General features: G+C 40.7%; 1 protein-coding gene across 1 annotated transcript; it reads left to right on the top strand.

Moving 5' to 3' along the window:
- Positions 1-967: 967 nt before the first annotated feature.
- Positions 968-23,617, top strand: LOC114695186 (zinc finger protein 26-like). Its single transcript, XM_028872400.2, has 5 exons — positions 968-2,397; positions 17,209-17,294; positions 18,664-18,790; positions 21,147-21,232; positions 21,434-23,617. The coding sequence occupies exons 2-5, from the start codon at positions 17,292-17,294 to the stop codon at positions 22,865-22,867; spliced, it is 1,650 nt and encodes a 549-aa protein (XP_028728233.1). The 5' UTR covers positions 968-2,397; positions 17,209-17,291; the 3' UTR covers positions 22,868-23,617.
- The last annotated feature ends 4,131 nt before the right edge of the window (positions 23,618-27,748 follow it).

Consider the following 27,748-nt stretch of genomic DNA (forward strand, 5'->3'; position numbering starts at 1 on the left):
TGAACTTACAATCCTATCTCACCCCCAGTGTACTGTGGTTCCTAAGGAGTGTGTGGTGCTGAGGATTGAACCTGAAACTTCATGCATGCTAGGCAAGAACACTATTTTCAGAGCTACATTAACATTCAGATGTGTATAAAGTACATTTTGCTCATATTCACACATACCTTTACCTTGTGTTGTCTTCTTTCTGTTGGGTTCCTTCCCCTTAAAGCCTCATTTTCTCTACTTTCATGTCTTTAATTTTTTTTTTTTTTTAAGTTCTGTGGATGAGAGAAAATACAGTATTTGTCACTCTGGGTCTGGCTTATTTTGTTTAGTATGCATTTTAGTTCCATCACTTTCCCTCCAAATTACCTAATTATTTTTTCTTTATGACTAAATAAAGCTCCATTCTGTGTATCAAGTGTCCTTCCCCCATTTTATCATTGTACATATGTGTTCCCCTGTGTTTGGGTGCCCAAGGGGGCTAGAAGAAGGTATTAGAATTCCTTGAGCTGTAGTTATAGGTTCTGAGCCACCCAACAGTGGTGCTGGGAAACACTCTGGTCCCGCGGAAAAGCAATCTTAGCTGCTGAGCCATCTCAGTCTGTTTATTAATGAACACCTAAGCTAATTTTTAAAACTTGGCTACTTTCGATAGTGTTACTGTTAACATGGGTGTGCAGACATTTGTATTATGTGCTGACTTGCTTCCTTTGGTATATATACCCAGGAATGGTACAACTGAATCACATCATAGTTCTGCTTTCGGTTGTTTGGGCAACCTCCATACTTCTGTTCTCACCAACAGTGTATAAGGATTGTGGCCCACTTCCCCCACACCACATCTTGTTTTTTGTTTTTTTGGAGAAACCATTCTTTAAAGGGGGTAGAGGGAATCTTAGTGAAGTTTTTTTTCCCCTGATAGCCAAGGATTTTGAACATTTTTCATGTGTTTATTGGCCATTTATGTTTTATTTTGAGAACTAATTATACAATTATTTTCCCTAATCATTTAAAAAGATTTATTTTTCAGATGTACATGTGTGTACCTGCATGAATTTATGTGCATCACACATATGTAGGTTCCCAAGGATGCCAGAAGAGCACATAAGATCCCCTGGAGCTGGAGTTACAGGCAGTTGTGAGATGCCTGATGGGTGCTGGGGATGGAACCAAGGTCCTCTGCAAGAGCAGTAGAGATATTGTTTAGCTGTCTTTCTAGTCTCTATTGATTAATATTTAATATGATACACTGGGTTGGTGAAGGCCAGAGCCTGAGGTACTACAGGGTATGAGCAATCTGTTTTCTCTAGTCCTGCCGTGAGGTCTACAGTAGAGGAATCCACTCTCCTCAGCTTTGTCAAAGGACAATTCCATGAGTTCAGAAGAGCACAGCTGGAGTGGCCTTCTTCGCGTAGATGGTCTGCATGGACAGCATAGCAGTTTGAGTTCTGGAGCAAAGCTAGACAGAGGCAATCTCAATAGCATAGCTCCTATATATCGTGACAGAACCCTGGCTGCCATGTAGTCTATTGATAAGGCTAACGTTTGCAGGAGCCAATAACTGAGTCAAACTCGGGTTGTCTAAAAAAAAAAAAAAAAAAAAAAACAAAAACCGGAAAGTACTCATGTTTCCAGCGACCTCCGGTGTCTTTTCATATCAGTCTTGGTCTGGACTCCTGTGCACTGGGTCTATCGCGATAGGACAGAAAACTCCAGGTCTCAACTGTTGGAATTGGGACAGTGTCCATATAAAAGAGAATTCATGATGTAAAAGACAGAATGATTAAAGAGGATTTAGTTCATTTTATGGATCCCTAGGCTTAACACTGCAGCTAATCAACTAAAGAGCGGTGTGCGGAAACGACCTGCGAGCACACACTCTTCTAACCTTTCTGCTCTCTGACACGGGACCTGCCACTCGAGTCCCACTAGTGGATGATCCCACCCACAGTCCCGTCCACCCTCGTAACTGTGTCCTCAACTTTGTGGGTCTATTTCTGCCTCTCTTTCCTGCAATCAGTTAATCGAGGGCCAACTGCACCTTCGTGAGTGGAAATTCTAATGTCTTTGACTGGCTTACAAATGACAGAACGGGAGCCAGAGCTGGACCCAAAAACGATCCTGCAGCCCTAGGCCGGAAGCGGAAACACTGTTGGTTATGGCTTTCAGTCTTTTCCGGGGTGGACTCTGGGATTTGTAGTTCCTTTGCTTCCCGGAGGTGGTGACCAGCAGGCTGCTTAGGTGACAAGGGTCGGGCCCCTCCGCTGAGGCGGCGGCGTTTTCTCGGACTGCGCGGGAGAGCGCGACCCGACCCGTTCACTTCTGAAAGGAAAAGAATTTACTCCTATTTGGTTTTGATCGTAAGTCTTCTTCAGCAGTTGGAGAGTCCGAAGTGTTCACGTGGTTGAGGTGAGCGTCTTTTCGGCTTGAGGCGATTGTGAATGCTGGGAACCAAATCGAACCCGGTTCCTCTGCAAGAGCAGTGCTCACACTCCGCTGAGCAGACTACATACAGCCCCAGCAGTGTATCTCTTAAAGCAAGAAAAATGCCTTATTGCTGGATGTGGTTGGGCACACTTGTCCCAGCACCGAGAAGGCGAGGGTTGGAAGTTCAGGAGTTTAAGGCTAGCCTGGGCACCATTACAAAATCTTGTCTCAGCAAACAATGTTACTAATAAGTAGCCTGAGTAAAACTAAAATTCTCCACAGGTCCTCTGTGAATGACAAAAGGAGAGGAAAGGACATGACTGCTCCTAGGTATGGTGGAGTAGAAATTAATATAGATATGTGGGAGAGCATAGGCAGAGGCAGGCACCGCTGGGAGAGTCCAGAGTGGACGTGACCAGACTGAGCTGGGCCGTGCGCGGAGAGGGGGAGGGGAAGGTAGGCACAGACAGGGGAACCAGGTACAGCAGACAGGAGGTCAAAGGTACAAAAGGTGCGGGTAACCAAATGTCCGGATCATTTAGGGAAGAGCCTCAGGGAAAGGGCAGCTCAGCCCCGGGGCTGGAGAGTTCAGGGTAGAGGGCGGAGTGTGCTAGCCATACCCTGTCACTGGTAGGGACTGAGGGATACTGGGAGAACCTGGCAGCCAGGTGCACTTTGATATGTTAAACAGGTACCTCAGCCATTTGTCCCAAGGTTTGAGACTTAACACTCTGGAAGAGTGCCAGTGCTCTTAACCACTCAGCTATCTTTCCAGGCCCAAAAGTATACTTGTTTCTTATTTCTTAAGTCTCTTCTGTACATTCAAGGTTCATATCTTGTAATTGCTTATGTCTTGCTCTCTGAACTGAGAGTGACTGCTTTTGTCTTGTCATTTTGTCTTTTGAATGAGTCATTCATTCATTCATTCATTCATTCTTTTAGAAGAATCACCCACTTTGAGTTTGTTCTCCTTTTTTGCTTATTTGTTTTTGTGGTCCTGCCAATTGAACCTAATGGCTCTCAAGCTTTCAAGGCTGTAGCCCCAGCCCTCCTGTTGTATTTAATTGGTTTCTCTGTTTTTTTGTATTTCCTGTATCTGGTTGCTTAAATCATGGAGACAAACTTCTACCTGGAGCTATTGTTTTCTTTGAAGACACTTTCATTTTATATTTATGTCTGTTTTGCCTGCATGTATGTATGTATGTATGTATGTGTACCATAGATATGCAGTAGTGGCCAGAGGAAGCTGAATCCTTAGGAACCAGAGTTACAGAGAGCTGTGAGCCACCAGCCACCAATGTGGGTGCTAGGAATTGAACTGGGTCCTCTACAAGAGCAGCCAATGCTCTTTTTTTTTTTTTTTAAAAAAATATTATTTTGTGTGTATGGGTGTTTATTTTTTGACTAGAATGTCTGTCTGTGCACCATGTAAGTGCAGTGCCCTTGGAGACCGTTAAAGGACATCCTCTCCCCTAGAACTAGAATTACAGATGGTTTGTGAGTTGCTATGTGGGTGCTGGGAGTCTAACCTAGGTCCTCTGGAAGAGCAGCCAATGCTCTTAATCACTGAGCCATCACCTCCAGTGCTCTTAACTATTGAGTCATTTCTCCATTCCCAACCTAGAACTACTCTTCGTCCAGAAGAGGGTATTGGATTCCCTGGACCTGGAGTTGAAGATGGCTGTGAGCCGGTATGTGGGTGCTAGGAGCTAAATTCAGGTCCTCTGGAAGAGCAGCCATTGCTTTTACCCACTGAGACATTTCTTCAGTCCCTCTACCCCAAGTATACTTTCTTCTTTGTTTTTTACTAAACCATCTAACTAAGAGGATGCATTTATTATCACAATTTGATTAGGATTATAGAAGTAGAGGACAGTATTATTTTCTGCTTTAGGATCTAAGGAGAGAACACAAGAAAAAGGAATGTTTAAACTGACAACAAAAATATAAGTAGGAGGGGCTCGGGAGGGGGCGTGGTATCAGGAGCACTTGTTGCTCTTGCAGGGAACCTGGGTTTGGTTCCCAGAATCCACATGGTGGGTTACAATCATCCTTAACTCCAGTTTAGGGGATCTGACACCCTCCTCTGAACTCCTGGGGCACCAGGCCACACATGTGCACATACATACAGTCAGGCAAAACAGTCATACACATAAAATAATATAAATTTTAAAAAACTTAAAAATATATAAACAGGAAAAGAGAGGAGATGATAAAAGTTTTCAGGAATTGCAGCTTATGTTTATGAAGAGAGACAAATGAACCAGGGATTACTCTGTTTGATACTTTAGTCATTTTCTGTGTGGAGGGGAAAAAGCAAAAAATATTCTTCAATCAGGTAACTGGCAGAGGCAATAAAAGGTATTCAATTGATGTAAATCAGGAGAAAACAACAGAGCAAGAATGTAAATTTTCCACGGATAGGAAATTAAGTAATTAGAATCCTTAGCTGAGCGTTAAGCTCACTGTGAGTAACAGAAACAAGAAATATTCTGACAAGGACTTGTTTTGTATAAATAGACATGTGTGGATTTTCCTTTATATTTTTGTTATCTGTCAAGAAAGTTCCAAGAGGGAGGGTGTGTGTGTGTGTGTGTGTGTGTGTGTGTGTGTGTGTGTGCGCACACGCTAGAGAAGGCCAGAAGAGAGCCTTAAAGCCCCTAGACCTAGACCAATATTTTTTTTTTTTGGAGACAGGGTTTCTCTGTGTAGCTTTGTGTCTTTCCTGGAACTTACTTTGTAGACCAGGCTGGCCTTGAACTCACAGAGATCCGCCTGCCTCTGCCTCCTGAGTGCTGGGATTAAAGGTGCGCACCACCACCGCCAGGCACCCTTGGACCAATATTACAGGCAGCTATGACCCACTTGCAGAACCGAAGCTGGATCCTTTATAAGAGCATTGAGTGCTTTTTTTTTTTTTTTTGATTTAAATTTTTTTATTTGTTTTACATACCAACCACAGATCCCCATCTCATCCCTCCTCCCACTCTGCCCAGCATCCTCCCCACCCATTCCCCATCCCTTCCTCCATGGGTAGTCAACAAAGCCTGGTACATTCAATTGAGGCATGACTAAGCCCTTCCCTCTTCATCAAGGGTGAGCGACCAAAGCCAGCTCATGCACAGGGATATATCCTGATCCTACTGCCAGGGGCCCCTTAAACAGACCAAGCTACACAACTGTCTTGCTTATGTAGAGGGCCTAGTCCAGTCCCATACAGGCTCCACAGCTGTCTTTCTAAAATTTGTGAGTCCCTACGAGCTTTATACAGTTGTCTCTGTAGATTTCCCCATCAAAATCTTGACCCCCCTTGCTCATAGAATCCCTTTACCCTCCCTTTGACTGGACTCCTGGAGCTCAACCCAGTACTTGGCTGTGGATCTCTGCATCTGCTTCCATCAGTTACTGGATGAAGGCTCTGTGATGACAGGGTGTTCACCAATCTCATTAATGAGGTGGGTCAGATCAAGCACCCTCTGCCCTATTGGTAGTAGTCTAAGCTGGGGTCATCCTTATGGATTCCTGGGAATTTCCCTAGCACCAGGTTACTCCCTTATCCCATAATATCTCCCTCTATCAAGATATCTCTTTCATTGCTCTCCCACTCCATCCCTTCCTCAGCTCAACCATCTTGTTCCCTCATGTCTTCATCTCCCATTCCCTCCCCTCTGTTGCCCCCATCATCCCCAGTTTACTCATGGAGATCTCATCTGTTTCCCCTTCCCAATACGATCCATGCATCCCTCTTAGGGTCTTCCTTGTTTCCTACCTTTTCTGGAGCTGTGGGTTGTAGTCTGGTTATCCTTTGCTTTACATGTAGTATCCACTAGATGGTTAGAGTGAGTACATTCCATGTTTGTCTTTCTGAGTCTAGGTTACCTTACTCATGATGATATTGTCTAGTTCCGTCCATTTGCCTGCAAATTTCATGATGTCATTGTTTTTTACAGCTGAGTAATACTCCATTGTGTATATATACCACATTTTCTTTATTTATTCTTTGGTTGAGGGGCATTTGGGTTGTTTTCGGGTTCTGGCTATTACGAATAATGCTGCTATGAACATAGTTGAGCAGGTGTCCTTGTAGTATGATTCAGCATGCCTTGAGTATATGTTCAAGAGTGGTATCATTGGGTCTTGAGTAGATTGATTCTCAATTTTCTGAGAAGTCACCAAAGTGGCTGTACAAGATTGTACTCCAACAGTGGAGGAGTGTTCCCCTTACTCCTCATTCTCTCCAGCATAAGCTGTCATCAGTGTTTTTGATCTTATCAATTCTGACAGGTGTAAGATGGAGTATCAAAGTTGTTTTGATTTGCATTTCCCTGATGACTAAGGATGTTGAGCAATTCCTTAAATGTCTTTTAGCCATTTGAGATTCTTCTTTTGAGAATTCTCTGTTTATCTCTGTAGTCCATTTTTTAATTGGATTGTTTGGTATTTTGATATCTAGTTTCTTGAGTTTTTTGTATATTTAGGAGATCAGCCTTCTGTCAGATATGGGGTTGATGAAGATCCTTTTCTATTCTGTAGGCTGTTGTTTGGTCTTATTTACCGTGTCCTTTGCCTTACAGAAGCTTCTTAGTTTCAGGAGGTCCCATTTAATTGTTGCTCTCAGTGTCTGTGCTACTGGTGTTATATTTAGGAAGTGGTCTCCTGTGCTAATGAACTCTAGACTACTTCCTACTCTCTCTTCTATCAGGTTCATTGTAGCTAGCTAGATTTATGTTGAAGTCTTTGATCTACTTGGACTTGAGTTTTGTATATAGTGGTAGATATGGATCTTTTTGCAATCTTCTACATGTTGACATTCAGTTATGCCAGCACCATTTGTTAAAGATGTTTTCTTTTTTCCAGTGTACAGTTTTGACTTCTTTGTAAAAAATCAGGTGTTCATAGGTGTGTGGATTAATGTCAGGGTCTTCAATTTGATTCCATTGGTCCACATGTTGGTTTTTATGCCAGTACCAAGCTGTTTTTATTACTATAGCTCTATAGTAGAGCTTGAAGTTAGGGATGGTGGTGCCTCCAGAAGTTGCTTCATTGTAATGGATTGTTTTAGCTATCCTAGGTTTTTTTTTTTTTTTTTTTTTTTTTTTTTTCTAAATACGAAGTTGAGTATTGTTCTTGCGAGGTCTGTAAAGAATTGTGTTGGGATTTTGATGGAGATTGCATTGAATTTGTAGATTGCTTTGGGTAAGATTGCTATTTTTACTATGTTAATCCTACCTATCTGTAGATGTAACCAACCATTTTATTAAATAAGAAACACAGAACCAATGTAAAGAAGAAAGCCAAGAGGTCATAGCTCAGAGCTAAAACCTTACCCTTCCTCCTGCCGTGGTCCTACCTCTCCAAAAAGAGACCTATTTCCTGTGTGTTTGTCTTTATATAGTCTTTCTGTTCTGCCTTCTCATTGGTTGTAAACCCAAACACGTGACTGTCTCGTCACTGCCTGTAAGTACAACCCTCCAGGTCTTTAAGGCGTGTGTCTCCAATGCTGGCTATATCCCTGAACACACAGAGACTTACCTAGCTCTGCCTACCAAGTGATGGGATTATAAGCATACGCCACCACCGCCCTGCCCTTCCTATGGCTTGCTAATAGCTCTGACCCCCCCCCGAGCAACTTTATTTATTAACATACAATTAAAATCACATTTCAGTACAAATAAAATACCACCATACCTATCCATGAGCATGGGAGATCTTTCCATTTTCTGATAACTTCTTCAATTTCTTTTTTCAAGGACTTAAAGTTCTTATCATACAGGTCCTTCACTTGTTTAGTTAGTGTTATCCCAAGATATTTTATATCATTTGTGGCTATTGTAAAGGGTGGTGTTTCTCTGATTTATTTCTCAGCCTTTTTATCATTTGTGTACAGAAGAGCTACTGATTTTTTTGAGTTAATCTTGTATCCTACCACATTACTGAAGGTGTTTATCAGCTGTAGGATTTCCCTGGTAGAATTTTTGAGGTCACTTATGTATACTATCATATCGTCTGCAAATAGTGAAAGCTTGACTTCTTCCTTTGCATTCCAATTTCTATCCCTTTGATCTCCTTTAGTTGTCTTATTTCTCTAGCTAGAACTTCATATCTTGAATAGATATGGGGAGAGTATACAGCCTTGTCTTGTTCCTGATTTTAGTGGAATCGCTTTGAGTTTCTCTCCGTTTAATTTGATGGTGACTGTTGGCTTGCTGTAAATTGCCTTTATTATGTTTAGGTATGTTTCTTATATTCCTGATCTCTCTAGAGCCTTTATCATGAAGGGGAGTTGGATTTTGTCAAAGGCTTTTTCAGCATCTAATGAGATGATCATATATATTTTTTTTCTTTCAGGTTGTTTATATGATGTATTACATTGACAGATTTTCATATGTTGAGCCATCCCTGCATCTCTGGGATGAAGCCTACTTCATCATGGTGGATGATTTTTTTGATGTGTTCTTGGATTATGTTTGCCAGTATTTTATTGAGTATTTTTTGCACCAATGTTCATGATATAATTCTCTTTTTTTTTTATCTTTTAGTGGTTTGGGTATCAAGGTAACTGTAGCCTCATAGAAAAAGTTTGGCAATGTTCCTTCTATTTCTATTGTGTCGGACAGTTTGAGGAGTATTGATATTAGCACTTCTTTGAAATTCTGGTAGAATTCTGCACTGAAACCATCAGGCCCTGGGCTTTTTGTGATTGTGAGATTTTTAATGAATGCTTCTATTTTCATAGGTGTTATAGGTCTATTTAAATTGTTTATCTGATCTTGATTTAATTTTAGTATGTAGTACTTATCCAGAAAATTGTCCATTTCTTTTAGTTTTTTGAGACAGGGTTTCTCTGTGTAGCTTTGCACCTGTCCTGGAACTCACTCTGTAGACCAGGCTGGCCTCGAACAAACAGAGATCCACCTGCCTCTGCCTCCCGAGTGCTGGGAGGCATGCGCCAACAACGCCCAGCTCCATTTCTTTTAGATTTTCTAATTTTGTGGAGTACAGGTTTTGAAGTATGACCTGATGATTCTCTGGATTTCTTCCTTGTCTATTTTGTGTCTCCCATTTTGTTTCTGATTTTGTTAATTTGGATATTCTCTCTGTCTTTTTGTTAGTTTGGATAAGGGTTTGTCTATCTTTTTAATTTTCTGGAAGAACCAACTCTTTTTTCTAATTGATTCTTTGTATCCTTTTGTTTCTGTTTTATTGATTTCAGCCCTCAATTTAATTATTTCCTGGCATCTACTCCTCCTGAGTGAGTTTGCTTTTTGTTCTAGAGCTTTCAGGTGTGCTGTTAAGTCACTAGTGTGAGATTTCTTCTTTTTCTGGATATTTAGAGCTATGAACTTACCTCTTAGTACTGCTTTCATAGTGTCCAATAAGTTTGGGTAATGTTGTGCATTCATTTTCATTGAATTCTAGGAAATCTTTAATTTCTTTCTTTATTTCTTTCTTGATCCAGTGGAGATTCAATTAAGCATTATTCAGTTTCCATGATCTTTTAGGCATTCTGTAATTTTGTTGTTGTTAAAATCTAACTTTAAGCCATGGTGGTCTGATAAAATACAGGAGGTTATTCTAATTTTTTTTTTTTTTTGTATTTGTTGAGATTTGCTCTGTGACCAAGTATGTGGTCAATTTTAAAGGTTTCATGGGTGCTGAAAAGAAGGTATATTCTTTTGTGTTTGGGTGGAAAGTTCTGTAGATGTCTATTAAGTCCATTTGAGTCATAATCTCTGTTAGTTTCCTTATGTCTCTGTTAACTTTCTGTCTGGCAGATCTGTTTATTGGTGAGTGTGGGGTGTTGAAGTCTCCCACTATTAGTGTGTGGGGTTTGATGTGTGATTTAAGCTTTAGTAATGTTTCTTTTACATTTGTGGGTGCCCTTGTATTTGGCACATAGATGTTCAGAATTAAGATGGATTTTTCCTGTGATGAATATGAAATGTCCATCTCCATCTCTTTGCATTAATTTTAGGTTGAAATCTATTTTGTTAGATATTAGGATAGTTACACCAGCTTGCTTCTTAAGTCCATTCATTGAAAAGTCTTTTCCCAACCCTTTACTCTGAGATAGTGTCTGTCTTTGAAGTTGAGGTGTGTTTCCTGTATGCAACAGAAGGATGGATACTGTTTTTATCTCCATTCTGTTAGCCTGTGTCTTTTCATAGGTGAGTTGAGTCCATTGATGTTAAGGGATATTAATAACCAGTGATTACTAGTTCCTGTTATTTTTTTGGTGGTAGTGTGTATGTATTTCCCTTCTTTGGGATTTACTGCTATGTCATTATCTATTGCCTGTGTTTTGTGGGTGCATCCAACTTCCTTAGGTTGGATTTTTTCTTCTAGTGATTTCTGTAGGGTATGGATTTGTAGATAGGTATTGTTTAAATCTGTAGTTCACTTTCGTTTACTGTTCGTTTACTCAGATTTTCCCATTCCAGCATTCCCTCAGTTTGTGTCTTCATTATTGCCTCTATTTCAATTTTCAGGTCTTTAACTGTTTCCTTCACCTGTTTGATTGCATTTTCTTGACTTTCTTTAAGGGGTTTATTGATTTCTACCATTTTTTTTTTGTTTGTCTTTTCCTCTTTAAGGGAATTTTTCATTTCCTCTTTAAAAGCCTCTCTTATCTTCATAAAGTCATTTTTAGGGTCGTTTTCTTCTGCTTCTTCTAAGTTGGGATGTTCAGGTCTTGCTGTAGTAGAACAGCTAGGTTCTGGTGGTACCATATTGCTCTTTATATTATTGAATGTATTCATGCACTGACATCTACCTGTCTCTTCCTCCAATCTGTGCAAATGGTGTCTGTGTCTTAGGGAGTCGCTTTTGTTCCATATGGCACTGGCAGTATTTGTATCTCAGGGAGCTGCTGGGATCTCCAGAGGAGGGTGGGTTTGGGAACAGATTGGGGCTTGTAGATTCCAGGGTCCAATGCGGGGTGGTGGTAGTCAGGCTTACCCACAGGAGCCTTGCCTGCTGGCCTGCTACTGAGACTGCAATGGGTGGGAGTGAGGGAGCTTGGGTTGTTCTCCTGGGCCTAGGGCCTAGAGGCTGGGGTGACCAGCTGTGACAATAGTCACTCACCTCTTGGTCCAATTGGATCTGGCAGAGTCTGTGTCTCAGGGAGCAGCTGAGGTTTTGGGGAATGGGTGGGGTTGGGAATGGAGTGGGTCTTGTAGATTACAGGGTCCGATGTTGGTTGCTGGTATTCAGGCCTGCATGCAGGAGTCCCGCCTGCTGGCCTCCAACTAGCAGTGAGTGCTTTTAACCATTGAATATCTCTCCCCACCCCCTGAAGAGTATATGTTTGTTTTGTTTAATTTTATTGTTTCAAGACAGAGTCTCACTATATAGCCCTGGCTGGCCTGGAACTTACTATATAGATCAGCTTGACTTCAAACTCATAGTGATTTGCTTACCCTGTCTCTCAAGTGCTGAGATTATAGACATATGCCATCTCACAGGGCTTGAAGGAGAGTTTTAAAGTAATTGTCCAGTAACTCATAAATCCAAAGTTGAGACATTCTTTTGACAGAACACTAAGCAGTACGATGACTGCTTGACCTTGGTCAAGTGTTTTATTGTTTTGGGTCCTGTCTTTCATTGTGGATATCCTTGCTAAGGAATGGAAAGAACAGAGTCCTCTTATGCTCCATTACATGATGGTGGGCAGTGCCATTTGTATAGTCTATGCATTTCCATTAGTCACTCAATTAATCCTAAGGGACAACTGGTGTTCTAGGTAGTTAAATGTTCTAGGGTGGGGTGGTCTTCTTCGGCAACTTGACAATGTCAAGTGACAGGGCAGGTAAGCCCCTGCCTAACTTGAGGTGTAATATATCAGAGGATCCAAGTTTGTCTCTCAATTTCTTGTCAAGTTTAGATGTTTTTTCCTTATGGAAGGTAATAGGCTCAGGATCTGATATCTTCTGTTTCCACGAGAGCCTCCATAATTTGCCATTCATTTGTTGTTTAGATGGTGAGTAGCAGGTCAGTACTGACAGTTTCTTGTATTAGAATTCCTAGACATGCTATTGGGCCTCATCACATGGTTCAAAGATTCCAAGAGGCATTAACAAAGCTGACTAATGTTCCTATAATGAAGAACTGACCTTCCTCCCTCATTCCCTCTTTCCCTCCTTTTCTTCTTCCTTCCTACCTTTTTGAACTGCCAGATCACTTTAATGTCTTTATGATTTATCTTATGAATGTTGCCAATGGGAGGTAATGAGTCATTGCAGTTGTTCTGAAACTGTGGTTCTTCTGTTATTTGGTGGAGAACAAATAGAGGAAACGGAAGAGAATGAGCACACTGCTGGTGTTGGTTACATCATCAGTGAAAAGTAACAAGCACCAAGTTCATAAATCAGTCATGTTTCTCCTGAAGTATATTCTGTTGACCTCAAGCAATGTGCCAACCTGGAATTAAAGATTATGCTGCAGATGTTGCTAACTTACAGTGAAAATGGGAAAACATGAAAGGCCACCTCTTCATATAAAATGGAACAAAAACATAACTTCAAGGAGAATAAAGTTTTAGTTTTTCTTTTTAAATATCACTTATTTATTATTGTATGTATGTACATGTGCCATGGTGCATATGTGGAGGTGAGAGGACTATATGCAGGACTCAGTCAGTGTTCTCTCTCTCTCTCTCTCTCTCTCTCTCTCTCTCTCTCTCTCTCTCTCTCTCTCTCTCTCTCTCTCTCGTGGGTTCTAGAGATTTAATTTAGACTGTCAGACTTGGCAGCAAGTACTTTTACCTGCTGAGCCATCTTGATGCCCTGCTCCACTTTTTCATTTTTGGAGACAGGGTCTTGCTGTATAGCCAGGCTGGCCTCAAACTCTTGATCCTCCTGCTTCTACTTCCCAGTGCTGGAATGACATACAGGCTCGTGTAACTGTGCCCAGTTAAGTTTCAGTTTTTGTCTCAGGCGGCTTGGTTAGCATACTGGTTTTTCCACTGCATTCTACATTATTTGATACTTCTCTTGATGTCACAGTATTTTTTTTTTTAATTTTAAAAAAATTTTACATGCATTGATGTTTGACCTACATGTATGTTTGTGTAAGGGCATTGGGTCTCCTGGAACTGGAGTTACAGACAAGTGTGAGCTGCTGTGTGGGTGCTGGGCATTGAACCCAGGTCCATCTGGGAGGGCAGCCAGTGCTCTCAACCACTGAGCCATCTCTCCAGCCTGATGTCACAGTGTGGAGCAAGTTATTTGCTACATAAACTACTTAAAAGTAAAAATTTCATCTTATGTTTTGTATTTACTTTCTTCAAAAGAGAACTCATTATTTCACTTCCACGCTGTATGGAGATGAAGGTCTGTGTGCTTCTTCAGTTTTAAAGGATAGGTATTGGTCAGAATGGTAAGCAGATGTATATAGTCAAGTGTCCTTAAATGTCTGAATATTCCCTCCAGGCAGTTCCCATGTACCACAGAACAGAGAGACATCTGGGCTGCCAGAGCCACAGCAATCTTTAGGCATTTCATCCAGAAATTTTGGTTTGTTTGGTTTGGTTTTTTTGAGGCAGAGTTTCTCTGTGTTGGTCTGGATATTCTAGAACTCACTCTCTAGACCAGGCTGGCCTCAAGCTCAGTGATCTGCCTGCCTCTGCCTCCTAGGTGCTGGGATTAAAGGTGTGCGCCATCACTGTCCAGCTCATCCAGACTTTTTAACTCAGAATCTGAAGCACTTGCAGCAGATTCAACAGCTGAGTCTCAGGAGTGCTGACAGGGCTGCAGTTGAAGTCACTTCTCAGAGAGCCTGTCACACTTCCCTGACTTCCTTCCACTGAATCAACGGAGCCTGAAACCAGTTCTCCCAGGACAAGGACCTGCTGCTCTGAGCCAGGGGAGGGTTCTCAGCTGCACTGTCCTCTGCAGCTTGCCATACCTATAAGTAACCTAGTGTTTGGCATGTGCTTTATAAGTCAATCTGAAAATCCTCCATGTGATTCCTTTCTGGGAATAAGCCCTGGTTTTCCTTTACAGAGAGTCTGAGAGGTAGTATTAATTGGAAAAATCTCATTTTCCCCCAAGTAACAAAGTCTTTTGTTACTAATCCACTCAAGAACTCTAGTAGCTCCCGAGAGATCAGATGATGGAAATCTTCATACAAGCATATCTTAGTTAGGGTTTTTATTACTGTGAAGAGACCCCCATGGCCACAGCAACTCCTATAAAGGAAAACATTAAAAATTGGGGCTGTCTTACAGTTCATTATCATCATGGTGCGACATGGTGGCTTGCAGGCAGATGTGCTGGAGAAGGAACTGAGAGTTCTTCTTGATCCACAGGCAGCAGAAGGAAACTATACCACACTGAGCATAGTTTGAGCATATAAGATCTCAAAGCTCACCTCCACAGTGACACATTTCCTCCATCAAAGCCACACCTCCTAATAGTGCCACTGCCCATTGGACCAAGCATTCAAACACATGAGTCTATGGGGGCCATACCTATTCAAATCATCACAAAGCACAAAGACTTCATCAGCTGGTCCTCTGCAAGCTCTATAGCAACTGTCATTCCTATCCTTTGCTGCTTCCTTCCTATTTTCTTCCTAGTGATCCTAGGGCAGTTCTTAGCTAGGGTTACAGGTACTTGTCATCATGACTGGTCTCCCTACTCCTTCCAGGGTCTCACTATTTTTTATCCCTGACTAGTCAGTAACTTTCTGTGTAGCTCATGCTGGCCTCAAACTCAGAGATCTGCTTGTTTCTGCCTCTAGAGTGCTGGGATTAAAAGTATACACAGCTAGACATGGCCTCAAAAATCTTACTTTAGTTAATAATTGTATATGTATGTGTGATGTATGTGCACATGTACCTATTTGTATGTGAGGGGGTACATGTGTGTATGGTTACAAGTGTGTGCATGTGTGTGGAGACCCAAGGTTGATGTTGGGCATCTTCCTCAATTGCTCTCCATCTTATATATTTAGGCTGAACCTGGAGCTTGCCTTTTCTGCTAGTATAGTTAACCAGCTTGCTCTGGAGGACTCTCTGTCTCTGTTGCTTCTACCCATTGGGATTACAGGTCAGCTGCCATACCCACTGTCCTAGTTAGTGTTTTATTGCAGTAAAGAGACACCATGGCCACAGCAACTCTTAGAAGGAAAGCATTTGATTGGGGCTGACTGACACTTCAGAGGTTTAGTTCACTGTGGTCATGGTGGGTCACATGAATGCACGCAGGCAGACGTGGTGCTGGAGGGGTAGCTGAGTCCAGGTCAGGAGGCAGCAGGAAGGGAGCACCACTGGACCTGGCTTGAGCTTCTGAAAACTCAAAGCCCGCCCCTAGTTGCACATTTCCCTTACTTAGCAAGGCCGCACCTCCTAACAGCGCCACTTCCTGTCAGCCTACAGGGGCCGTTTCCATTCAGACCACCACACTCTTTGTATAGCCAGCTCTTTACCAGCCGAGCCTCCCAAGCCCATTAATTAACTTTTATTTTTTTATAGTAGTTTTGTGCCTTATATGGAACATGTTAGGAAAATGGACTCTTTATAAACAATGGTGCAGTTTGAGTGAGGCATATCTTTCTTGTATTTATTTAAGATACAGGTGACATGGGCTGGAGAGATGGCCCAGGGGTTAAGAGCACTGACCTCTCTTCCAGAGGACCCAGGTTCAATTCCCAGCACCCACATGGCAGCTCACAGCTGTCTGTAACTCCAGTTCCAGGGGATCTGGCACCCTCACACAGACATATATTCAGGAAAAACACCAATACACATAAAAAAAAAAATCTTTAAAAAAAGATACAGGTAACACAATATTTAAATTTAATGAAAGCACCTGATATCATTTGAGTCAGAGATTGAGTAAACCCATGCTATGTAGCTAATTGATTCAAAATTAAGTAAAAGTGAAATTATATTTTCCTCCTTCTTTCTGCCTCTATGCTTTTTCCTTGAGACAGTGTCTTGTGTAACCCTGAGCTCCAGAGGTCAAGTAATCTTACCTCAGCTTTTTGTACACCTAAGATTATAGCATACATTACAGGTGCCAGGGCTGGTTTGTTTGTTTGTTTGTTTTTTAATTGAGACAGCATCTCTTATGTGGCCCTGGAGCTTGCTCTATTGACCAGTCGGGCATCAGGTGCAGTCCTTTTGCTTCTGCCTCCAATGTGCTTGGATTACAAGTGTGAGCCACTGTGCCTGGCTCGATGCTGTTTTAAAATCACCAAGGAGTCTAACGCCAGAGCATGGTGTTATAAGACTTTCATTTTCTCTATCAGACTTCAAAGTTTAATCCAATCTGATATTTTGGGAATAAAACAATTGGAGGGCTAGTGGGATGGATAAGTGGGTAAGGATATCCAAATGACCTGAATTCCATTCCCAGGACTAAATATATTAAAAAAAAAAAAATAGAAAGAACAGAATGAGAGGACAGAATTGGTCATTGATAAGTTCAGTGTAGTTGGAAGTGTAAGTGAGTGAGTGAGTGAGTGTGTGTGTGAAGAGAGGCGGGGGGGGGGGTGGATGGGAAGGGGGCGGGGAGAGGTGTACATGCACGCCACAGTATAAGGGTAAGTTAGAAGACAGCTTTCAGAAGTCCGCTCTCCTGTAATGTGGGTCTTGGGTATCCAGACTCCGGCTCAGGTTTACAGTGAGCACCTTTACCTGCTGAGCCATCTCATTGCCCTCACTGTGTTTATATTTATTTTGAAAACAACTGCAAATAGGACTACAATTTTTTACCTCCCACTGATTTTTAATTTCTTTACCTTTTCTGTCTTGAAACTGAAATTTGTTTTTTGTTTGTAAAATTTCAGAACAGGAAAATGTTTTAGAAACAATCCCAAACATCTAATATATCAATAGGATTTGCTGAGGACGTATTTCCTGAGACATACAAATGGTAAGTTTAACAAAGGATCTCTTTCTGTGTGTTGTCATTGAGCTACACTGTCAGCTCTTAATGTTCCTTTCTTTTTAAATTCTCTTTCCTTCTGTTTATTCTAGGGTTTCCGTATGTAACCCTAGCTAGTCTGGAACTTGCTATGTAGCTAAGATTGGCTTTGAATTCACAGATCTCTGTCTCTCCCTCCCAAGTGCTGTAAAGATGTGAACTACTAGAATATATATTTTCAAGACAGGATTTCTCTGTGCAGTCCTGGCTGTCCTGGAACTCACTCTGTAGACCAGGCTGGCCTCAAACTCAGAGATCCTCCTGCCTCTGCCTCCTGAGCACTGGGATTAACGGCATGAGCCACTAGGATAGTTTTTATTTTGTACATCCACAGAAGACTAAAGAATTCCAATGTAGAAAATTGAGACATGGAAAGTTACTTGAGAAATGAAATTCATACAGGATGGAGTGATGTTTCTGAAGAGGTACTGTAATAATGAAGAATATAGAGGTTATCTAAAAGTAAAATAGATTTTATTAGTATCTTTCCAAAAGGTGTGATAATTAGATCAACAGAGAACACATTTCCTTGTAAGTGAAACTGTCCCCAGAGCTCATCAGAACAACAGTGACAACAAAGAACATCTCAAATCTAAGTTCCTAGTTGGATTTTCCTGGGAAGGTGTGTCTCACATTGGCGAGAGATTACTCTTAAAGAGATTACCTTAGTGTTTTAGTAACCATGCTAGTCTTAACTTTCCTGGTACTGGTAGCCTAATTTATTTTTCTTAGTGTTATAGCAGATGATAAGGAAGATGCCGATATCTTTCTCCAAGAATGCATTCATACATCATTAACAAATTTTCTTTATAGATTTTAATTTTACGTGGATGAGTGTTTTGCCTGTATATATATGCATGTATACCATGTATATACATGCTGCCCATGGAAGTCAGAAGAGAAAGGTGAATCCTCTTGAGTTACAAATAGTTGTGAACCACAGTGTGTATTTTAGGAACCAAATCCAGGTCCTCTGTAAGAGCAACAAGTATTCTTAACTGAGAAGCCATCTCTTGTCCCATATTTATCAAGTCTTTGTATTGTGCTTATGAGTATTTACAGTATAGATCAACAGGCTGTGAAGAGCTCCTTGTGTAAGGTGTAGAAGTGTAACTTTATGAGTAAGTGGTTCCAAAAGTCAGATGATTGATTATATGAGGTCCGCAGAATGAGTGTGGATAGAGATGTCTTGGTATCATTGAATCTGGCATGGAAGATGGAGACAGACTCCTTTACAGGCATGTGGGTAACTTTTGCATTTTCTACTGAACATAAGTGATGTCTCTTTGCTCAAATTGGCATGCATGTGATGGTTTAGGACTCAGTGACCTTTGAGGATGTGGCTGTGTACTTTACCAAAGAAGAGTGGAACTTATTAGATGGATTTCAGAGAAACCTCTACAGAGATGTGATGCTGGAGAACTACCAGAACGTGGCCACAATAGGTGAGACCATCATTATCCCCTATATCCTTTTAAGGAAGAAAAGTACGTTTTTTTCAAGATTGATGATGTAACTGTGAGTATAATGGGAAACAATAGAGACATTGTCATTACTCTAGCACATTTTAATCTGTTATTGGCAGTTGTCAACAAATGTGGTTTTAGAGTTAGTAGCATCACTCTCATTTCCTTAGAAATGTACAACTTTATACTCTATCTTTGATATACTACATCAGAAAAGTCTTCATTTGTCTTCCCATCACCTGTTTTCACTATTTTCCCATGTGAATGTTTCACTCTTAATGGTAACAACTTGCTGAGCATGATGGGGCACACTTATAATCCCAGCATGCAGGAGGTTGAGGCAGGAGGACTGCTACAAACTCAAGGCCCCCTGACCTATATAACAAGTACAAGGCCAGCCGGGGCTGTATAGCAAGACAATGTCTCAACACAATCAAAACAAACAAAAAACTAAACAACTATTGGTATAGTCATTTCCCATGAGATTGAAGATCTTTCTCCGTTTCTGTTACATCCAATTTGAAGAAAAATCTTGGTAATGTTTATATCTATTTTTTTTTCTCCAAGGCAGGGTTTCTCTGTGTAGTCCCAGATGTCCTGGGGCTCTGTAGACTAGACTGTCCTTGAACAGCCTGAGTGCTGGGATTAAAGGCGTTTGCCATAACTGCCTGGCTTTACTATATATTTAGGGCTGAATGTGATATCAGGAGTCAAATATAGCCCAAATAATGAATATTTGCATTTTGAATTATTTAAAACTAATTCTAGGAGTTGGAGAGATGGCTAGGTGATCTTGCTATTTTGTAGAGGACCCAAATTCAGTTCCTGGCATTCACATGGCAGCTCATAACTATCTGTAATTCTAATCTCAGAAGATCTGACACCCTCTTCTGGCCTCCTTGGGCATCTGTATACATATGGTATACATACATACATGTAGGCAAATATTAACATACATAAAGTAACAATAAATCTTTATAAAAACAGTTCTAGGGGCTGGGGATGTAGCAGTATTTGTGGAGTAATTGTCTAACATACACAAAAGGTTCAGTTCCCAGTACTGCATAAAACTAAACATGGTGTTTCATGTCTATAATTTCAGTACTTGGGAGATAGAGGCATGGATCAGATATTCAAGGTTGTCCTTGGCTACAAAGTGAGTTCAAGGCCTGTCTGGGCCACCTGAGACCCTATCTCAAAAAAGATAATAATTCTCATGTTTCATTAGAAATATAATTTCTCTTCCACGGGAGGCTTTGCTGTCTCTTCTGTCAGCCTGTCATTGATGTATCATTTCCCATGCATAGGAGTTCAGCTTGTCAGACCCAGCCTGATCTCTTGGTTGGAGGAAGTAAATTTGTTGACTGTAGTGGAACAAGGCAGTCTCCAGGTTGAGCATGGGCTAAAATGACTTCTTATCGACAAGTTCAACATTGTTTTGAAGTACGAGGAAGCTTTTTTAGAAATTTTTTAAAAAATTTTTATTTGTATGAATGTTTTGCTTACATATATATATTATATTATATTATATTATATTATATTATATTATATTATATTATATTATATTATATTATATTATATTATATATCTGTGCACCATGTGTGCAGTGCCTGTGGAGCCCTGGGACTGGAGTTACAGACAGTTTTGAGCAGCCATGTACGTGTTGGGAATTGAACCTAGGTTTTCTGCTATTAACTGCTAAGCCTTCTCTCTAGTCACAGGAAGTTTTTTTTTTTTTTCATATATGATACTTTTTATTTTGAGCAAATCCATTCTCAATGCCACTAATGAAAAAACTTTAAAAGAGAGTTGATGAGATGCCTCAGCAGGTAAGGAAACTTGCTACCAAGCCTGATTACCTGAGTTTGATTCCCTGAACCCACATAGTGCAAGCCTGTATTTATGTGTACACATGCACACACACAAATGCATACAAAATAAACAAATAAATGTAAAAACCAAAAGGCCAACTTAAATCTGAACACTGAAGTCCTTGGACTGCAGGTTTTGAGATATTTTCATCATCTCTTAACTGTATCTCTAGTAATTTTTTCTAACCTCCAACCTTGTACCATGCCATGTATGCATGTATGCATGCATGCATGTGCACACACACATTTATTAATGTGAAAAGAAAAAAATTGTTAATTTTATTTTGACCCTAGATCCTTATGACTGTCAAATTATAGCATTATATAATTGAATTTGATTATATAATCAATCTGTTTAATTCTATCTTTATTAATTTAGCATGTTTAATATCAGAATAAATACTTAACATCCCATTTTGTTGTATAAATGTTTGTATGTGTATTTTTTTAATGTTTTATTTCAGAAAGGAAAATGGAACTTGAGAAACTTCAGCTGGACAGTTTTTGGTCAGATATATCAAATGAGACACAACTGGCAAGATTAACAAAGGTATTTCTTTGTTTCCAAAGTCAGAGAACATTTGGAATTCTGTGATATTTCTATGCATGAACAAAATATGTTTGAGAGAAGTAACCTTTGCCCACAGGGACCTGTTTCCTAGCATGAAGCTTTGTGCTTTAGGGTTACCCCAACAATGTCCTACATAAGTCTGAAAAAATTTTTAGTACTCATTCATCTCTTTTTCAACAGGCAGGAAGCCACAATGGAGGGAAGCTCTGTGACTCTAAGAAGGTTGGAAAATTCTTCAGTGAACGCCCATGCCTTCAGACATATATGAATATTTGCAGTACAGAAAAGATTTCTGAATATAATTGGCATAGAAAAGACTTACTTCCTTCAGTTAAGAAAACCTCTACTGAAGAGAAACTTTCTGTGTTGATTCAGTGTGAAGAAGCCTTTGCTCAGATGCCAAGCATTGCTTACCAGAGGACATGCATTCAGGAAGATTCCTTTGAATCCAATGATTTTGGCAAATCCTTTGTTGATAATCAGTTGCAACTTAAGGCACACAGCAAAGCCCACAGTAAAGAAAATCTCTGTGAATGGAAGCAAAGTAAGAAAGCTTTTACTCAGTCCACAAATTGTTCTGTTTTAGAGAAATGCTATGAAGATAAGGAATGTGGAAAAGCCTCTACGGCACACTCAGGCCTTACTACACATGTAGGAAGTCATAAAAGGCAGAAGTCTTATGAGTGCACAGAGTGTGGGAAAGTGTTTGGGAAGTGCTCAGGACTTACTGAACATGTGAGAAGTCACACAGGAGAGAAACCTTTTAAATGTAACCAATGTGGAAAGTCTTTTGCTTCTTCATCCTATCTTACTGCGCATTTGAGAACTCATACTGGAGAGAAGCCCTTTGAGTGTACAGTGTGTGAGAAAGCGTTTACACGTTCCTCCTACCTTCGCATTCACATGCGGACTCACACTGGAGAGAAACCCTATAACTGTAAGGAGTGTGGAAAAACCTTTGCTGTGCGCTCGTGCCTTAATAAACATGCCCTAACACATACTGGGGAGAAGCCTTATGATTGTAAGGAATGTGAGAAGGCATTTACTAGCTTTTATCAACTAACTGAACATATGAAAATTCACACTGATGAGAAACCCTTTGAATGTCAGGTGTGTACAAAATCATTTAGGAATTCCTCATGCCTTAAGAAGCACTTCCAAATTCACACTGGAATAAAACCATTTCAATGTAAGGACTGTGGGAAAGCCTTCAGTGGACGGACTAGCTTTGCCACACATGTATTGACTCATACTGGGGAGAAGCCATATGAGTGTAAGGAGTGTGGGAAAGCCTTCAGTACCTCCGCAGGCCTCATTGAACACATAAGAAGTCACACAGGAGAGAAGCCCTTTGAATGCTATCAATGTGGAAAGGCCTTTGCATCTTCCTCATATCTTACTGCACATTTGAGAACTCACACTGGAGAGAAGCCATTTGAGTGTACAGTGTGTGGTAAAGCATTTACGCGTTCTTCCTACCTTTGTAGACACATGAAAACTCATATTGGAGAGAAACCCTATGTATGTAAGGATTGTGGGAAAGCCTTCATTGAGTGCTCATGCCTTACCAGACACATAAGTACATACACTGGAGAGAAACCCTATCTGTGTTAGCAATGTGGGAGAGCATTCACCAGCTTTTCTTAACTCACTTAACATATGAAAACTCTTACTGGTGAGAAGCCTTTTGAATATCAGATATGTACAAAAATTTTTAGAAATTTGCATGCCTTAAGATGCACTTCTGAATTAACTCTGCACTAAAATTATATCAGTGTAAGGAGTGTGGAAAAGCCTTTGGGGGCCACACTGGCTTTACTACACTTGCACTAACTCACATTGGGGAAAAGCCATATGAATTCAGAGAATGTCAGAATGCCTTCACTTCTTTCCTCACATCTTTAACATCTACGAAGTCACACAGGAGAGAAACCCTTTGAAAGTGACCTGTACTATGTATATAAGAACTGTGGGAAAGCCTTTACTGAGCACTTAGCCATTAGTAAACACTTAAGAACACATACTGTAGAGAAACCCCATGATTATTAGGAATTGAGAAAGCTTCTACTGTTCATACTTCAGTAGATATACACTCTAAATGGAAAGAATATGAAAAAGGCATCATTTATTCTTCTGATCATATGGAACATAAATAATCCCAGAGTGAAACTCATGTAAAGAATGAGGAAAGTGCACTAAGAAGTGTGCACATTTGTGTATGCACATTATTAAGCTCAGCACAGGTAGTCAGTTGTCCTAGAAATGGCTTAACAGATGTACTGCTCTTCTTGAGTTTGGTTCCCATCACCCACGTTGGGCCACTTATAACCATCTGTAACTCCAGCTCTGGGGAGATCTTATGGCTCTGGCCTCTGTGGGCACTTGCATTTGCATGTGCCTCATACACAGACATACACATAATTAAAAATGAATCCTAAAATACATGGGGGCCTCACACTCAAGACCCATGAATGTAGTGAACTTGGAAAAGTAACTGGAGTCTACGCAAGTCTGTCAAGTAGGAGACCATACAGTGTAGCATGGAAACTTGATTATTATCTCAGGCTTTGCTAAGTATGTGAACAACTGCAACAGAGCAAAGCACTATTGATATGTGATATGTGTAGCAGTTATGTGCCTGCTAAGTAATTTAATGTTCCCCTGTGATCTCACAGTAGAGAATAACTTTAAGAAAAGAAATACTAGAACTAAAAAAATGTATTCCACTACCTTTGCTAAATGGGATTCACACAGAAGACAAATTACGTGTATGGATTATGGCAAATGCTTCCATATGTTCTCAAATCCTGTGTGCTCACATAGCCATGGATTTTAGGTGTCTCTGTAGGTGTACTTTTAATGTTTTGAATACCTCAATGTATGTGTACTAATCATTTGTGTTGTGTTAGTTTTTGGGGGCAATTGAAATAAACAGCTATTCACCCCAGGTAGGGCACTGATAACAGATCAAAGAAATTATTCCATCCAAATAGAGCTTGATGAGCCACTGAACTTTTGGGGGTTACTTACAGGAACAAGGGTTAGGGGTTTCTGGTGGTTTGAATAAGAATGGCCCCATAGGTGCATATATTTGAATGCTTAGTCACCAGCGAGTGGCATCATTTGAGAAGGATTTGAAGGTGTGGCCTTGTTGGAGGATGTGTTGGGGTAGGCTTTGAGATTTCAAAAGCCTGTACCAGACCCACTCTGGCACTCTGCCTATGGATCAAGATATAGAAGTCTCAGCTACTTCTCCAGCACCATGTCTGTCATCATACTGCCATACTGCCTGCCGTGATGATAATGGACTAACCTCTGAAAATGTAAGCCAGCCCCCAATTAAATGCTTTTTATAAGACTTGTCTTGGTTATGATGTCTCTTCATAGCATGGAATAGTGACTTAGACAGGGTTGCTTTCAGGAGCATGGGTGATTCAAAGGCAGTTGTGCCACTGTGGAGCCCACCCTGGAATTGGTGATGATTCATGAAAGCTGCCTTCTTGAACCTCCCTGCTCATTTTCAGACAGTATCCATTGGAGAGTCTCTATGTAGTAATAGTTTATTGTTATTATAATCCTTGTAAAGTGTCCTTGGGAATCTTGTAGCTTTCTGAACTTCCTGAATCTTGTTTCACTAGCTTCTTGAGTTTTATGTATCTCTCCTTCCTCTAAAAGGGAGAGAGTGTTTCTAGTTGGAGAAAATGGCTGCACAACCTTTCATCTAGCTCTTACATTCTTTGCATCTGCTCCTATACAATGTTGTCTGAACTTTGAATGGGGGTGATGTATGGATTCTGGATTATTTTCGTCTATTTACAGCTGAGCATTGGTCCACTAGGCCACTCTAACAGTCACTGTCAGCAGCTTGACTGGTTAGGAGTCTCCATAGTAGCCATTGCCCTCTGCAAAAGTGAAGCTTCCCTCATCCATGTGCAGTGGCCTTAAATACAATTGTGAAGCAGTTGATGATGCTCCCAATAGTCACGCCACTGTTTATTCCCACGTGCACACATCCCCTGACGTTTTAGTAGTAAAATACTCAGAGTTCATATAAGTAGGACTGTTGTGAAAGTTCTCCAGCAGCCTACCCTATCGCTGATATTATGAAAGCCAGACACCAGGAAAAGATATCCCAGCTCCATTGTAGCCTGATTTCTCCATGTTCTGCAGTCAGAGCATGTGTTGTCTTTAGCAGTAGGAAATTATCTAATTTTGGCACACAACCACCAGCCATAGATCTTAATAGCTTGTGGGGATTCAAATGATTCACTGGCCAACAACTCATAAAGTAGCTCATCCTTGGCACTGGGATTATTCCCTCAGCGCTCTTGTGCTTTATTGGAGTGGCTCTTTTCATTTGCACATGGTGTTTTGTTGAAAATCTTAACCTAATTTTACTGTACTTTTTGATGCTTTTCCAAAAGGTTTGGCAATGTGTAAGGAAACTTTTTTTTAAGATGGTGGGCAAGATCTCTGAAGGCCTACTACTGTGTACTCTAAACAAGTGCCAGTTGAGCTTGGATGGCTAAGGAAATACCAAATACATTAGCAATGTCCAATGCACCATGAAAGATCCTATCACTTCTATCATGTTTGCTTGAGAGAGCAATATGTTAGTTAGGTTCACTAGGATTGATTTAGAATATGATAGTCTTAGTGGAACAAGCATGAACTGTTAAGTCAGGCCCAGAACCAAGTGGCAGCAGGGCCATGCTCTAGCCTGCTGGGCTTGTCACTGGCGCCAGCTTCCTGTGTCTCACAGGTCTGAGGCCAGTCTCATGGCCCTTGCCTTCCTTGGTTGTATCTGCTTCCTGAAGGGAGCCTTGGATGAGTGAACAATCTATAACTCTAGTATATATTCTTACAGAGAAAAATGTACTCAATACATTGGGAATAACTGCCCACACCTACAACATGCTTAATCCCCCCCACCCCGCCAGCATTGCTTTATCAGTTATAACTGTGGTAAACTCTTGGTTTGTAAAATGCTCCAGAGACTGAGTTTGGCTCCCAGCACCCATGTTGGGCCAGTCATAACTGTAACTCAGTAGCACAGCATTTGCCTTTTCTCTAGGAACTCCTTGACACAAATCTTGCTACCTTTGCCTTTGAATAACCTGGACAGACCTCTTTGTCTGTTTTGCCCTTCTCTTCTCCCCTTTTGATTTTGTTAGCACTTGATAAACTACATGCTGGTGTGAATATCTAGCTCTGCCAGAGCCTCCTCACAAGACCCTGTAAAGATTACATTTCACTTGGGACTAGTAAAGCCATTAAAGCTTCAACCCCAGGTCCCTTCTGAATCAAGTCTTCCTTTATTCTCCCATGAACACGGTCCTATCTAACTTGGTGAATAGGTATCACACACTGTCTTTGACATTCAAATCTCCCCAGCAATACCAATCCTACAGTCTTATAGTCCTAGATATTTGTGGGAACTTCAACAGGCAATAACCAAGTGCCCCTGAAGGCCTGTATTGACCAATCTATCTTCTGATTTCCCTCTCATTGCCTCTAGGTTATGCAGCCTTTGTCTCAAAGATGATGCTTAGTTATGTAACTCAGTTTTTCGTATCATTCAGACTGATCCTCCTTGGCTCCCATATCTCGTAGCCTTAATGGCCAGGATATGAGCAGCTCTTTCATTTCTTATTTAAATAAATCTTTCTTCACTTCAAGCAGTTCAGATGCCGAATATTTTGTGATAATAGTTCCCTGTGCTGGGTGCTGTCTGCATGCTGAATCATGGATTTTTGAGGTACATCTTCTGTCACTTGTGTTTCATTTCCTGCTTATGGGTTGATTTTTTTTCTCAATGTGTTTCAAGTTTTAGGATTCTGAGAATGATGCTTTAACATAGCCCAAACTTGGATATTATTTCGTTTCCATTTTTTCTAGCTGTAAAAATCAGTAAGCCAATGCTTCCATCTCTATGTTTTCTACTCTTCCTGCCAGATCACAGCCCAATGCAGAGGATAGCACCCATGTTTTTTTTCTCATTATAATTCCTACTTTAGAAGGGCAAATTCTTTTTGCAAAACAGTTCTGTTGTCCACTGCAAAGATCATGCAACTGCCACTACATCCTGCTTACAGATCTGTCCCATATGTGTTACATTCAGAGATAGAATTATATTTTCTTATAGATTAGCCATTTGTGGAGAGGGCATCCTGTCTGTACTCTTTTCAAGAGCGCATGCCCTCCTATGTCATATAGAAGAAAGTGGTTACCCTAGGATTCCCCCTAAGAATACTTGACTCTCAGATGGCTTAGCCTTGCTTACATATTTTATCACCCATCACAGGGAGCATACACCACTTATTTCATACTCCACAGCAAGGCATACCATTCCTTAGCACATGAGGAAATATAGTCATTATCAGTATTGACCTCATGAAAACTCCACTTTTATATGCACCAGCCTCAATTGCATGTCTTATCACCACCCATCACAGCCATATAACTACCCCTCTCCAAATCACATTAGGTTTTATA

The sequence above is a fragment of the Peromyscus leucopus genome, chromosome 7, assembly GCF_004664715.2.
Source record: "Peromyscus leucopus breed LL Stock chromosome 7, UCI_PerLeu_2.1, whole genome shotgun sequence".
NCBI classification, from domain to species: Eukaryota; Metazoa; Chordata; class Mammalia; order Rodentia; family Cricetidae; genus Peromyscus; species Peromyscus leucopus.